General features: G+C 41.3%; 2 protein-coding genes across 2 annotated transcripts in view; both read left to right on the top strand.

The window, feature by feature from the left end:
• The window catches only part of LOC133608402 (uncharacterized), a 68279-nt gene extending 57829 nt beyond the window's left edge, over window positions 1-10450 (top strand). Inside the window, exon 9 of the mRNA XM_061963610.2 lies at window positions 7951-10450. Coding sequence (XP_061819594.2) covers window positions 7951-8954 — 1004 coding nt within the window. The 3' untranslated portion in view covers window positions 8955-10450. The remainder of the gene's footprint in view (window positions 1-7950) is intronic.
• Window positions 1-15457, top strand: part of LOC133608389 (uncharacterized) — a 34763-nt gene that overhangs the window by 5662 nt on the left and 13644 nt on the right. The window lies entirely within an intron of this gene.

Genomic DNA, 15457 nt, shown 5'->3' with positions numbered 1-15457 from the left:
TTTGGGAACCCCTCGTTTTGCATATTAATAGCACAAGCATGTAAGGGTGTAACGGTACGTGTATTTGTATTGAACCGTTTCGGTACGGGGGTTTCGGTTCGGTTCGGAGGTGTACCGAACCAGTTTCCACACGGACATATTAAGTACGTTGTGTAAACAATGCACATAAGTTGAAAAGGATTTGTTGTATTCTCTTTTTATTTACCATTTACCAGAGGTGTGGACTCGAGTCACATGACTTGGACTCGAGTCAGACTCGAGTCATGAATTTGATGACTTTAGACTCGACTTGACAAAATGTAAAAAGACTTGCAACTCGACTTAGACTTTAACATCAATGACTTGTGACTTCACTTGGACTTGAGCCTTTTGAATTGACATGACTTGACATGACTTGCTACTTTCCCCAAAACCCAAAGATGAAAAAGTTATTCGGGAGCGCTCCGTATTTTTCATTGTGTACTTGTCTATCAGCGTTGCGTGTGTCAGCTGGTGTGCTCTCAGTACAACAGCCAATCAAATTAGATCTACTTTGTTTTCATCACACAGCATTCATCCAATCAAATTGCAGGACAACCAACGAAGAAGACATGTCCAAACCACACGCCAGTGAACAAAAAATGATACCTAAAATAATTTTGTTTGGGTATAAAAATGACGAGGTGGTCAACACAAAACGGTTTGCAGTATGCAACACATGCGGTTCCAAAATGACTGATGGAGAGGCAACAACTTCCAACTTCGTCCGGCATTTGAAGTTGCACAAAGAAGGGTAAGTTTTGAATGTAAGATAACGTTTATTGGCTAAGTAACGTGACTTTTATTTGCTGTGTAGTTAAATCAGTGAGGCTGTAAACTCACTGCTAACGTTATAACGTTATTGCAAACACGGGAATCTGTTGCAGTTCACTACCTTATTCATACTTTTTGTTCAGTGATTTTTTTCAAGCAGGGTTACGTTAGTCAATATATCACACGTAACGTTAGACGGCGGTCAGCAGCACCGCGTATTTTAGCCACCTAAAAAAAGACAAAAATAGTCAAATAAAGGTCAGTTAAAATGTATACTATATTATGAATATGTGTACCGTTTTAGCTAGCTTTCTGACATACTGTTGGTTGTTTACCTCAGTGGTCCCCAACCACCGGGCCGCGGCCCGGTACTGGTCCGTGGATCGATTGGTATCGGGCCGCACAAGAATTTATTTATTTATTTTTTCTTTTTTTAATTAAATCAACATAAAAAACACAAGATACACTTACAAGTAGTGCACCAACCCAAAACAACTCTCTCCCCCCTTTTGTTCTGGGCATTGAACATGAAGACTCTTCCTTCACTGTTCCGAGTGGCCATGAGAGTCTTGGCAGTGCCTGCCTCCAGTGCTCCAGTGGAGCGAGTTTTCAGCCATGGTGGCATCATACTACGCCCCCATCGTGCACAAATGACTGACAGACTCTTGGCTAATTTGGTCTTTTGCAAATGCAATGCAGCATAGGGCCCTGACATATAAAAAGTACAACTTTTTTGTTATGTTCACGTATATGTCATGTTTTTTCAATGTTAACACTTTTGTACAAATAAGTACATTTGCACTTTATTTTTCAATGTGTTTGTTCTGTAAAGGAATGAGTTAATGTTTAAAATGACTGGTTAATAGTGCTATTATAAAGTGCAATGTCAGCACAATTTTCTTTCCTGCAATTTCAAATGCACTTGTTTTAATAAATAAATACAGCGTTTGAAAAGCATACACAATCTGTGTTAATATATTAGTCTGTGGTTAAAAGGACTTGAAAGGACTCGAAACTCAAAATGCAGGACTTAGGACTTGACTTGAGACTTTCCAGTCTTGACTTTGGACTTGACTCGGGGCTTGCCTGTCTTGACTCGGGACTTGACTCGGACTTGAGGGCAAAGACTTGAGACTTACTTGTGACTTGCAAAACAATGACTTGGTCCCACCTCTGCCATTTACACAACGTGACAACTTTACTGCTTTTGTACTTTGTATGATGATCACTTCAATATAAAAGCAACTTTCAATTCTTGACACTTTAAAACACTCGAATAAAGTAAGTCAACTTAAAAATACACGGTTTCGGTTTTTTTTTAATTGTAATTGTGGTTTTGAAAAGTACATAGAATTGTGGAAATGAATAGGTATCGTTATCGATTACTGACATTCTGGAATCAAGACAACAATATTTGCTAGAATGTTTCTCTGCCTTCTTGTTTTTAAATGCACTGCTTGCCTATCTGTTTTATCCAGTGCTTTCATGCTTTTATTTCTATTTTATTAATGTTTCTGTTTTATCTAGTGTTTTATCTAGTGTTTGTCATGTTTTTATTTCTATTTTAATTTTCTATTATATATTCTAACTTCATATATATATATATATATATATATATATTTTTTTTTTTTATACTTTAAATAGAAAATAAAAAAATATTTAAAAAATAAAAATAAAGAAGTATTTTTACAAAAATTAATACACTTTTTTTTAAATTAAAAAAAAATATATTTTTTTAAAACATTAAAAATAATTTAAAAAATTAAAAATAAAAATAGAAATTTCAAAAAAAAAAAGAATTAAAACATTTATAACACAAAAGGTGGTTCGGGCATCTGGTCAGGATGCCACCCGAGCGCCTCCCTAGGGAGGTGTTTAGGGCACGTCCGACCGGTAGGAGGCCACGGGGAAGACCCAGGACACGTTGGGAAGACTATGTCTCCCGGCTGGCCTGGGAACGCCTCGGGGTCCCACGGGAAGAGCTGGACGAAGTGGCTGGGGAGAGGGAAGTCTGGGCTTCCCTGCTTAGGCAAAAGCCAGAGCTGGAAGACCCTCCTGCCTCGTTAAAATCTCCCGTTTGGGAGCACTTCGGCTTTGCGGTGCGATACAACAATGGAGGGCTAGTGGCGGACAAAGCGAAAGCGGTTTGCCGACATTGTTCAGCAGCAGTAGGGTATGCTTCTGTCAACACCTCAAACATGCTAACCCGTTTTGAAGCGGCACCACCCCCCAAGTGAACATCGCTTCAATGAAGAGAAACAGCTCCCCACCACATTCAAGCAGCCTCTCCTCGGTGAGTCAGGCAGGGCTAAAGCATTAATAGCAGCAGATTTAAGACCATATTGCATTAAAAACTAGATTTTGAGCCACTTCTATGGTGGAAGAACAATGAGCTCATATATCCTCTTACTGACAAGTTAGCCAGGCACTTCCTCACCATACCTGCTACCTCCACAATGTGGATGAACTGATTTTTATGGCAAAAAAATATGAAGATTTAGTGAAAGTCACCAGGGTTAAGGGCCGGGGGGGGGGGAGAAAAGCTAATCTGAGGCTGAGTTGACTTGAAACTGTTTAATGTTGCACTTTTTATATGTAGAAGAAAAGTTTTGTCATTTTATTTAATCTGAGCAACCACTTGAGGCAGTTTAATGTTGATTAACGTGGACTTAAACAAGTTGAAAAACGTATTGGGGTGTTACCATTTAGTGGTCAATTGTACGGAATACATACCTGCCAACTACTCCGGTTTTCCCGTAATTAGTACGGTTTTCATCAACCTATTCCGGGTTACGGTTGCAGTGATAAAAAATACGTTTTTTCATTAATTAAAAAATAATAATTTTTTAAAAAGTTTTATTCACGAAATCGCGTAACAACAATGACAATCGACACTGCTTCCCGTAACTTCCTATCGAGCCATTCCGAATGCCATGCGCGAGGCTATTTATAGCACCGCTGCCAAGCACGAGGCACCAGTTGCCATTGTTTCCAAACGAGCGAACGATCATGGAATCAGCCGGAGAAAAATTGCAAACGAGTCTTAAACCGAAAATAAAACTGCAGTCATTCCGTGAAGAATATTCAAAAGCCTATCCGGGAATAATTATCCCTTCCAAAAAGGGTGAAAACTACGCGAATTGCACCTTGTGCAGACAAGATTTTTCGATCGGACACGGAGGAATTAGCGATGTAAAAGACCACGTTGGGACAAAACAACACAAGTCTAATGCCGTTGCTAGCGATACAAGTGGAAAACTTTCAACGTTTTTCGTCGCCCAAACAGATTCTTTGGCTGTGATAAATGCCGAAGTTTTATTTACGGAGGCAATAATTGAGCATGGACTTCCAATCGCACTGGCTGATCACATGGGACAGTTAAATGTTTGTAATGCAACCTTTAAAAATCATTACGCGGTGATCGCGGTCCCAAAAATAAACTTTTCTTGCATGATAATGTCCAGAAAAACTCACTTTATATTACTATAGAGTCCTTTTAACGAATGAGTTTGATGGTTTATCACAAACCTTAAATGAAAGAAGTCCTTTGTTCTCCTGCACCATGCATGCGCTTTGGCCTTGCTTCGTGTTTGGTGCGCAATCCTGTCGGCTGTATTTCACAGCACGTCTTTGACAACTTGAAGTGGCATAAAACATTTCAAACAAAGGGGTTATAGGAACAATCACTTTCAGTGTTTTATGCCACTTCAAGTTGTCAAAGACGGTATGCTGGTGCCCGACTGCCACAAGTGGAACAAACATTTGAAACAAAGGGGTTATAGGAACAATCACTTTCAGTGTTTTATGCCACTTCAAGTAAACTTATCATAAAGTTACCATATCATTTTTGCAGTATGATCAATCTGATAGAATAAATTTGGGTTTTAGCCACAAAAAGGTAATGACACCAATGTTATCTATTGGAATTGTTTAGTACTGTTATACTGTTAAAAGTGTTTATACTATTTATGCTTTCAAGTCCAAGTTGAAGAAATCTTGTTAAATGTTGACAGCATAACTACCAAAATACAGAAGTATGTCCTTAATATTTTTGCAGTGCTATTTCTGTTGAAAAGTTCAAATGATTACATTAGAGATGTGATGTGCCACTTTTCAAGTGTCTGATGGCTTCAATTCATTTTCATTAGTTTTTCATGTTTTGAATTCTTTTGAAAGGCTTACAAAAAAACTACATTTGAATTGTAATTCCATGCTATTGACAGGACTATTAATTTTAATGAAGTTAGCTTACCATGTTTACAGTATGATAATTGTGATAGAAATGTGAATTTTAGGCACAGAATATTTTTTACAATTGAACAAGGCAGTAGATTATACAAGCTTGGACAGAAAGTTAATAATGACACCAATTTTTTTTTTTAATGGAATTGTTTAGTACTGTTTTACCATTTGTTTACTGTAAAAAGTGTTTATACTTTCAATGAACAAATTGAAGTCTTGTGAAAGGTTGACAGGATAACTGGCATTAACTGTCAAAATAATTTCAAACTATTGAAGTTATCTTACAGAATAAACATGTCAATCAACCCATATGATTTTTGCTGTAATATTTTTGTTTTGAAAAGTCACTGTGACTGATAGAAAAGTGATGCTTTTAGCAACATTTTAACCTGTCTGAATGCTAATAATCATTTTGCGTCGGGGGGGGCGAAGCCTGAACCCCCCACCAGGACTTTGTCCTGGACCTACCGGGGCCTGGACCCTGGCTACTAGGTTTTTCTGATTTCAAAAGTTGGCAGCTATGGGAATATGTACTTCACTGTGCAATCTACTAATAAAAGTCTCAATCAGTCAATCAAAAAAAGCACTTTATATGTAGAAAGGTTTTGTTAAGAAACCATTCTGAGCCTTATCTTATTTAGTTTTTATTGTATATACAGGTAAAAGCCAGTAAATTAGAATATTTTGAAAAACTTGATTTATTTCAGTAATTGCATTCAAAAGGTGTAACTTGTACATTATATTTATTCATTGCACACAGACTGATGCATTCAAATGTTTATTTCATTTAATTTTGATGATTTGAAGTGGCAACAAATGAAAATCCAAAATTCCGTGTGTCACAAAATTAGAATATTACTTAAGGCTAATACAAAAAAGGGATTTTTAGAAATGTTGGCCAACTGAAAAGTATGAAAATGAAAAATATGAGCATGTACAATACTCAATACTTGGTTGGAGCTCCTTTTGCCTCAATTACTGCGTTAATGCGGCGTGGCATGGAGTCCATGAGTTTCTGGCACTGCTCAGGTGTTATGAGAGCCCAGGTTGCTCTGATAGTGGCCTTCAACTCTTCTGCGTTTTTGGGTCTGGCATTCTGCATCTTCCTTTTCACAATACCCCACAGATTTTCTATGGGGCTAAGGTCAGGGGAGTTGGCGAGCCAATTTAGAACAGAAATACCATGGTCCGTAAACCAGGCACGGGTAGATTTTGCGCTGTGTGCAGGCGCCAAGTCCTGTTGGAACTTGAAATCTCCATCTTCATAGAGCAGGTCAGCAGCAGGAAGCATGAAGTGCTCTAAAACTTGCTGGTAGACGGCTGCGTTGACCCTGGATCTCAGGAAACAGAGTGGACCGACACCAGCAGATGACATGGCACCCCAAACCATCACTGATGGTGGAAACTTTACACTAGACTTCAGGCAACGTGGATCCTGTGCCTCTCCTGTCTTCCTCCAGACTCTGGGACCTCGATTTCCAAAGGAAATGCAAAATTTGCTTTCGTCAGAAAACATGACTTTGGACCACTCAGCAGCAGTCCAGCTCTTTTTTTCCTTAGCCCAGGTGAGACGCTTTGCGCGCTGTTTCTTGGTCAACAGTGGCTTGACACGAGGTATGCGGCAGTTGAAACCCATGTCTTTCAAGCGTCTCTTGGTGGTGGATCTTGAAGCACTGACTCCAGCAGCTGTCCACTCCTTCTGAATCTCCCCCACATTTTTGAATGGGTTTTTTTTCACAATCTTGACCAGGGCGCGGTGATCCCTATCGCTTGTACACTTTTTCTGACCACAGTTTTTCCTTCCCTTTGCCTCTCCATTAATGTGTTTGGACACAGAGCTCTGAGAACAGCCAGCCTCTTCAGCAATAACCTTTTGTGTCTTTCCCTCCTTGTGCAATGTGTCGATGGTTGCCTTTTGGACAGCTGTCAAATCTGAAGTCTTCCCCATGTTTGTGTAGGCTTCAGAACTGGACTGAGAGACCATTTAAAGCCCTTTGCAGGTGTTTTGAGTTAATCAGCTGATTAGTTTGTGGCACCAGGTGTCTTCAAAATGTAACCCTTACACAATATTCTAATTTTGTGACACACGGAATTTTGGATTTTCATTTGTTGCCACTTCAAATCATCAAAATTAAATGAAATAAACATTTGAATGCATCAGTCTGTGTGCAATGAATAAATATAATGTACAAGTTACACCTTTTGAATGCAATTACTAAAATAAATCAAGTTTTTCAAAATATTCTAATTTACTGGCTTTTACCTGTATGTTGACCACATGAACCCTGGCAATGGACCCTGTGTGTATATGTATGTTATTGTTATGTGTGTGTGTATGTGTGTGTGTGTATATGTATGTTATTGTTATGCTTAGCATTCATGACTGCCTGCTGTTGCACTGATCAGCCTCGTGGTGGCTCACATCCATCACACACACACAGCTATTTCTGTTTTTGGGCAGAATTATTATAGTGTTCCCAATGTTAACAGGATAAAGCCATTGTTTACAAATTTGGTAAATAAATAACCCAAAAATGTATATTTTGTTGTTTTCTTACTGTACCGAGAATTAACCGAACCGTGACCTCTAAACCGAGGTACGTACCGAACCGAAATTTTTGTGTACCGTTACACCCCTACAAGCATGGTTGTGATGTCAATAAATATGAAGAGTTATTGTTTGAGCTCCCTTTTGGTCTCTCCATTAAAGAGTATAACACCAAGGATGTAATCTAGAGCCCTGGCCCCACCACCACAAATAGATTGCAGTCCTGCAGGAAACACTGACATCACCATTCCTCTCTGGTGAGACTGTACCTGCCTGGTCCACCATTGCCTTCACAGAGTTTCTGTTTGAAACACGTGTGGTTGGAATTAAGCATTTGAACAAAATGCCGGTCTTCTTGTGTCCTGCAGACGTCAGTGAAGAACATCTTCCTCTTCAGAAGCAGGAGCGGAACTCCAGGATGGAGCAGGAGGACCCACAGCCCTCCCAGATCAAAGAGGAGGAAGAAGGTCACAGCATCAGTCAGGAGGGAGAGCACCCAGTGATCCGGGTGGTGGTGAAGAGTGAAGGCGAAGAAGAAGAAGCTGACCACTGTGGAGGATCACAAGCAGACGTAGCTCCGCTATCAGAAAGTGACGACACGACGTCTCACTCTGCTGACACTGAGGAAGAAGACTCCATAGATGACAAGACACGTCACGCTGACCACAAAAGCTTGAAATGCTCTCAGTGTGACAAAACCTTCAGCACCAAGTCCAACCTGAACGTACACACGAGGATTCACACAGGAGAGAAACCTTACGTGTGCTGTGTTTGCGGCAAAAGGTTCTCCCAAAAGGCCCAGTTTGAAACGCACATGCGAACGCACACCGGGGAGAAACCCTTCAGCTGCTCGGTTTGTGCAAAAAAATTCACTCGAAATGAACGTTTGACGATACACACAAGAATACACACCGGGGAGAGACCCTTCTGCTGCTCGGCGTGCGGTAAAACCTTCTGCGACAAAGGCAGCTTGATAAAGCACACCAGGACACACACCGGAGAGAAACCTTTCACCTGCTCACTCTGCGGCACAAGCTTCAAGAACTATTCCGCGCTGTCCAAGCACAAAAGAACGCACACCGGAGAAAAGTCCTTTAGCTGCACGGTGTGCAATAAGAAGTTTGCTCACAGCGAAAGTCTGACAACGCACGCCAGGATACACACCAGGGAGAGACCATTTCCCTGTTCAATTTGTGGCAAAAGCTTCTCAGTCAAATGCAATTTGATAAAACACACACGAACGCACACCGGGGAGAGACCGTTTTCCTGTTCAGTTTGCGGTAAAACTTTTTCCGTGAAATGTAACTTGGTCACACACGCAAGGACACATTATTGTCGCACGCAGCTAAAGGACCCCAAGCCGCCGATTTGAGGGAGCTGAGAGTCTCCTCTACGTATTGTCCTTTAGTACGTTCGTCCACGTCACCGCTGTGGGCTGCAGTCACACTTTTCACACCAAAAGCAGTGAAGTTGTTACGTTGTGTAAATGGTAAATAAAAAGAGAATACAACAAATCCTTTTCAACTTATATTCAATTGAATAGACTGCAAAGACAACATATTTCATGTTCACACTGACAAACTTGCTTATTTCTTGCAAATAATCATGTACTTAGAATTTAATGGCAGCAACACATTGCAAAAAAGGCCTTTTTACCAGTGTGTTACATGGCCTTTCCTTTTAACAACACTCAGTAAAGGTTTTGGGAACTGAAGAGACACATTTTTGAAGTGGAATTATTTCCCATTCTTGCTTGATGTACAGCTTAAGTTGTTCAACAGTCTCCCTTCTCATATTTTAGCCTTCACACATTTTCAATGTCTGGACTACAGGCAGGCTAGTCTAGCACCCGCACTCTTTTACGTTTACACGTGGCTTGGCATTGTCTTGCTGAAATAAGCAGGGGCGTCCATGGTAACGTTGCTTGGATGGCATCATATGTTGCTCCAAAAGCTGTATGTACCTTTCACATACCTGCCAACTACTCCGGTTTTCCCGTAATTCCTACGGTTTTCATTAATTTAAAAAAAAAAGGGTGAAAACTACGCGAATTGCACCTTGTGCAGACAAGATTTTTCGATCGGACACGGAGGAATTAGCGATGTAAAAGACCACGTTGGGACAAAAAAACACAAGTCTAATGCCGTTGCTAGCGATACAAGTGGAAAACTTTCAACGTTTTTCGTCGCCCAAACAGATTCTTTGGATGTGATAAATGCCGAAGTTTTATTTACGGAGGCAATAATTGAGCATGGACTTCCAATCGCACTGGCTGATCACATGGGACAGTTAAATGTTTGTAATGCAACCTTTAAAAATCATTACGCGGTGATCGCGGTCCCAAAAATAAACTTTTCTTGCATGATAATGTCCAGAAAAACTCGCTTTATATTACTATAGAGTCCTTTTAACGAATGAGTTTGATGGTTTATCACAAACCTTAAATGAAAGAAGTCCTTTGTTCTCCTGCACCATGCATGCGCTTTGGCCTTGCTTCGTGTTTGGTGCGCAATCCTGTCGGCTGTATTTCACAGCACGTCTTTGACAACTTGAAGTGGCATAAAACATTTAAAACAAAGGGGTTATAGGAACAATCACTTTCAGTGTTTTATGCCACTTCAAGTTGTCAAAGACGGTATGCTGGTGCCCGACTGCCACAAGTGGAACAAACATTTGAAACAAAGGGGTTATAGGAACAATCACTTTCAGTGTTTTATGCCACTTCAAGTAAACTTATCATAAAGTTACCATATCATTTTTGCAGTATGATCAATCTGATAGAATACATTTGGATTTTAGCCACAAAAAGGTAATGACACCAATGTTATCTATTGGAATTGTTTAGTACTGTTATACTGTTAAAAGTGTTTATACTATTTATGCTTTCAAGTCCAAGTTGAAGAAATCTTGTTAAATGTTGACAGCATAACTACCAAAATACAGAAGTATGTCCTTAATATTTTTGCAGTGCTATTTCTGTTGAAAAGTTCAAATGATTACATTAGAGATGTGATGTGCCACTTTTCAAGTGTCTGATGGCTTCAATTCATTTTCATGAATTTTTCATATTTTGAATTCTTTTGAAAGGCTTACAAAAAAACTACATTTGAATTGTAATTCCATGCTATTGACAGGACTATTAATTTTAATGAAGTTAGCTTACCATGTTTACAGTATGATAATTGTGATAGAAATGTGAATTTTAGGCACAGAATATTTTTTACAATTGAACAAGGCAGTAGATTATACAAGCTTGGACAGAAAGTTAATAATGACACCAATTTTTTTTTTTAATGGAATTGTTTAGTACTAGCGTCCCGAGGTGCGACAAGCAGAGCGCAAGTTGAGGCCGTGACAGGAATATACTTAAGTGAATATATTTTGTTTTGCATATGGTGAATGTTTATAATCATCTTGGAGAAATCAAATGTTGCGTTTTGGACCAGTTGTTCCTCCCAGGGAATTCAAGTCACAATTCGCTCCCAAGCTCTTTACGACACTTAAAGCTGAGTTGAAAAACCACCAGAGACAGAATAGGTATTTTGTTGTATATTTTCAAAGCTTTGCCAATATACATTTTGAGACCAGTCTAACCCTAGAACATTCTATTGCGCCTCCCAAAATGGTCTGTCTTCCCAAAGCCAAAAACCCCTCTTTCCTTCCCCCTCCCTAGCCATAATACAAGCACAACGTCTCCCTAGCCATAATACATTCCAAAGAACTCAAGGTTTAACACACACAGTTTACTTGCTGACAGAGCATCAAGAGAAGAAATGGAAAACACAAGCTGTTTTCAAATATGACTAAGAAATGAAAGAAGTACAACTTAAATTCGGATATATGTAAATATCTGCCTCCGACAATTCCCCCTTCAGATCTTCTAAAAAGATCTTTATCACTAGTACAACACTTCTAAAATACGCCCCTCTTTGAGCAAGCTAGTAAAAAATTAAAAGCATAGTTACATGGGAGATAAACGGATGGAATCTATGTCAATGTCGTCACTCTCAGGGAAGGAAACTAGCATTTCTCGAAAGTCACCACTTTGCCAGACCCCCTTCAGTGACATAGCAAACCCAGGTTGTTCAGCAAGCCCCTCAACAGCATCACGAGTCAGGTTGGTCAGTCTCAACAGATTATAAAAAACATAGTTAATGCGTTCTACATTTTTAGTAGCAGTCACAGGGAAAATAGCACCAATTATAGGAAGGTTCTCGAAACCTGCACAGGATTCACACCACAATTTATGTTGTGGTGGGACCCCCCTTGGTTGTCCAATTGCATCAAAGTAAACACCCTCAGGGTTTCTCATCAAATCAAAGGAGCCCGTTAAACTCCTCCGAGATAAAACATGGCGTCTTCTGCGGGAAGTTAGAGAGGCCGCTGAAACAGGAGTTCCAAGGGGTGTTAATTTGGTACCCTCTAGGGTGACTGGGGTCACCAGTCTAACCATAGCACAAAACCCAACGGCTGACTTCGGGATTCTAATGTACAATCTGTGCTCCCCACAATACCAGAATAAGTCAGCTCGTGCCCAAGGGCCTATCCTTGAGCCATCTATCAGGGTGGTGCACCAGGAGGGGGTAATGTCACCCAATTTGTAGGGCGATGAAGGGGGTCCTGTAAATTGAAAACACGTGTATTTCAGCTTTTAGGCCACAAAGGGAAGAAGTCGGGTGAAATTGTCAACAGGAGGGTGCACACTAACCAACAAATCACAACCTGGCGGTGTGGGTTCAGAAAACAAGGAGATAAGACAGTTTGAGCCGTTAGTGTCAGTCAACTTAAAAGGGGCGGGGTAAGTGTGGGGAAAAGGGACGTCCAGCGGAACAAGCAACACAGTCACCCAGGTCTTGGCTCTTAGCCATGCTAGTCATCCACCTAAGCCACAGGTTGCCTGCACCTGCTCCTAAGGTCAAAGCTACCAGGTCTTCAAGGGGGCAGAGGTAGTTAACGCCCTCTCAAGGACATTAATTTTAATAATTCCTTTAGGGTCTGTACCTGTCTGGTCAACCCCCAAAACAACATAAAAGGGACTAGGTATAACACCTGTTCTGGCAATTGTAGGGGAAAGGGGGTTCTGGGACCGATCAAAGTTCCTCTGAAAGGTCATCCCTCTCAGAATAACTTTGAATTGTGGAGGTATGTTGGCATATTAAGGGTCATGGTAGTCTAAGGGCCCTGTGTTGTGGGTTACCTGCTTCCAAAAGGGGCACCACTTACCAGAGTATGTTGTCCGCATCCGACACCAATAGTTCAGGTTTGAGTCGTAACAAAGATAGAGGTTACTAGCGCGGTAAGAACTATTTTTTCCCCTCGCACTTAATCACACTACACAGGTCAAAAAAGTAAGTCTTGCTGTCCCCCTTGACCAAGTCTATTTCAAGTCCGCCGTACGTTCTAAGACACTTGTCAGTCACTGTCGTCGGGAAGGAAGAACTGAGACACAAGGTCAGTAGAGCAAGCCCAAACACCAGTCCGTCAGGGAATCCAACTGGGTATAACATCCTGCCTTTCAGAAATCAAAATCAGGGTAATTCAGGTAACGAGACGGGGATAAACATCAAACTTTTCACTTAATGTAACGACACAAATAGTATGCTGAAAGCAAGCAAGAAAAACTAAGAAACATCTAGCATATGGACTGGTCTCACCAAGATTAATTAAGAAAGTGGTATTTCAGTTTAAGCACGTAATAAGATAAGGCCTCTTTAGTTTGACATTCGCAAGTGGACTTCTCGTCGGAAAAGAGGCCCTAATCGGGACTTTGGAATGCAAAAGTGACAGCCCTATCCTTGAGAAAAGACTACCTGTTCAGCCTGACGCCAACATTGAAGTTATGACTTAGTGCAGATGTTTTTCAGTCACTTACACGCCAACTTCTCCTTTTATGGTCAGGATGAGCTCTCCTGACTTAGCACACACACACAGACAGGAAGGAGGAATATAAAAACTGATGGTTTGGCTTCTCCATGTTAGGAGAGGCACATTTTCTTGACCTGACCTCCTCCAGGTACTGCAGTCCTGTATAATGATGCTCGCTTGTAATAAAGCAACTGTTTGCTCTGCAAAGCGTCTCCGACGTCTCTTTTGATGCGGCCGCACTGCCGTGTTGCTCTTCTGCCCGGACAAGAGCAGAAATACACATCAATACCGTTACGTCTTGTGGCTTGACAGACTTAAATAAAAGCACATTCGACTGGCTAAAATGTCTCTGTGGACTGTGCGTGTCCAAACAACTAAAGTTGTTTATATGTTAACATTTTCATTTTAGAAGCAGGACAAAAGGGGAGGAGCCGTTTCAAGCTTTCTACTGTGGAGAAATGATTCTTGAATAAAAGATTGTAATTAAATCTCTGCGTCATGAGTTCTGTTCACAAGTCATCCTTTCATACAAAACATGCAACATATTTATGACTTTATAAATGAAATAAAAATGTTATGACAACTCTTTGAATGAATGAATGAATGAATGATCTTTATTGTCATTGTGCATGTACAGGTACAGGTCCAACGAAATTTGGGTTGCTTTCCTGAGGTGCTTTGCATTTAAAAAAAAGAAGAAACCACACAATATACACAATATGCAATATACAATATGGCCTAAGACCACTCTAAGAGGCAATGTAAAAAAAAATGAGACAATAAAAAGTATAAAGTGACTAGTAAACTGACTAGAGAGAAGTAATGCTGGTTCCCAGTGTGCTGGGGGGGTGGGAGTCAGTATTTCCTACCTCCTATGCTGTGCAGGCTTTTATTTTGGATTGAATATGTAAATAAATATGGCAAATATTGTCCAGTTGGCGTGTAATCGCTGATTGCACAGTCCCGGATCGTGATTGACTGGTGGCTTCCTCATGTTGCACGTGAGGGAGTTTTTATTTTTTTAATTATTTTTATTTTTATTTTATTTTTTTTTACATTCCAGCTGCGATTAGTGCAGTTATGGCCCGGGGGTAGAAACTGTTCTTGAGTCTATTTGTGCGGGTTCGCATGGTTCTGAAACGTCTGCCGGAAGGCAGCTGATCGAAGTGGCTGTTGCCGGGTTGGGATGGGTCCTTGAGTATGTTGGCTGCCTTCTTCAGGCAGCGGGAGTTGTACAGTTCTTCCAGGGAGGGGAGGGGGCACCCGATGATTTTTTGGGCCGAGTTGACGACCCTCTGGAGAGCTTTCCTCTCTGCTGCTGTGCAGCTGCAGAACCATACGCAGATGCAGTATGTGAGGATGCTCTCCACAGAACAGCGGTAGAAGGACACCAGTAGATCCTGTCTCAGGTGGAGATTCCAGAGTACTCTCAAGAAGTAGAGCCTCTGCTGTGCCCTCTTGACGATGGCCGTGGGGTTGGTCCTCCAGGATAGGTCCTCCTCTAGGTGAACTCCCAGGAAGCGTAGGGATGAGGCTGTATGGTAGTTTTTCTCCTCCTGCTGTCCAAGATCACTTCCTGGGTCTTGAGCTGGTTCAGCTTCAGATTGTTCACCCTGCTCAACACTGCCAGCTGCTCCACCTCGTCCCGGTATGCTGTCTCGTCGACCCCAGAGATGCAGCCCACCACCGTTGTGTCATCGGCAAACTTTATGATGTGATTGCCAGGGTGGGTGGCTGTGAAGTCGTGGGTGTAGAGTGAGTAGAGCAGGGGGCTCAGCACGCAGCCCTGAGGTGAGCCGGTGCTGAGGCTGAGGGCTGTGGAGGTGTGGGTACCCATCCTCACCCTCTGATGGCGGTCGGTCAGGAAGTCTTTAATCCAGAGACAGGTGGGGATGGATATTCCGAGGTCTGCTAGCTTGGTCACCAGTCTGTCAGGTAAGATGGTATTAAATGCAGAGCTGAAGTCTACAAAGAGCAGCCGTACATAGCCCCCCCCCCCATGTGGGACAT

The sequence above is a fragment of the Nerophis lumbriciformis genome, linkage group LG06 (assembly GCF_033978685.3).
Source record: "Nerophis lumbriciformis linkage group LG06, RoL_Nlum_v2.1, whole genome shotgun sequence".
NCBI classification, from domain to species: Eukaryota; Metazoa; Chordata; class Actinopteri; order Syngnathiformes; family Syngnathidae; genus Nerophis; species Nerophis lumbriciformis.
Note: the sequence above shows the minus strand (reverse complement) of the source record. Positions and strands in the feature narration are given on the sequence as shown.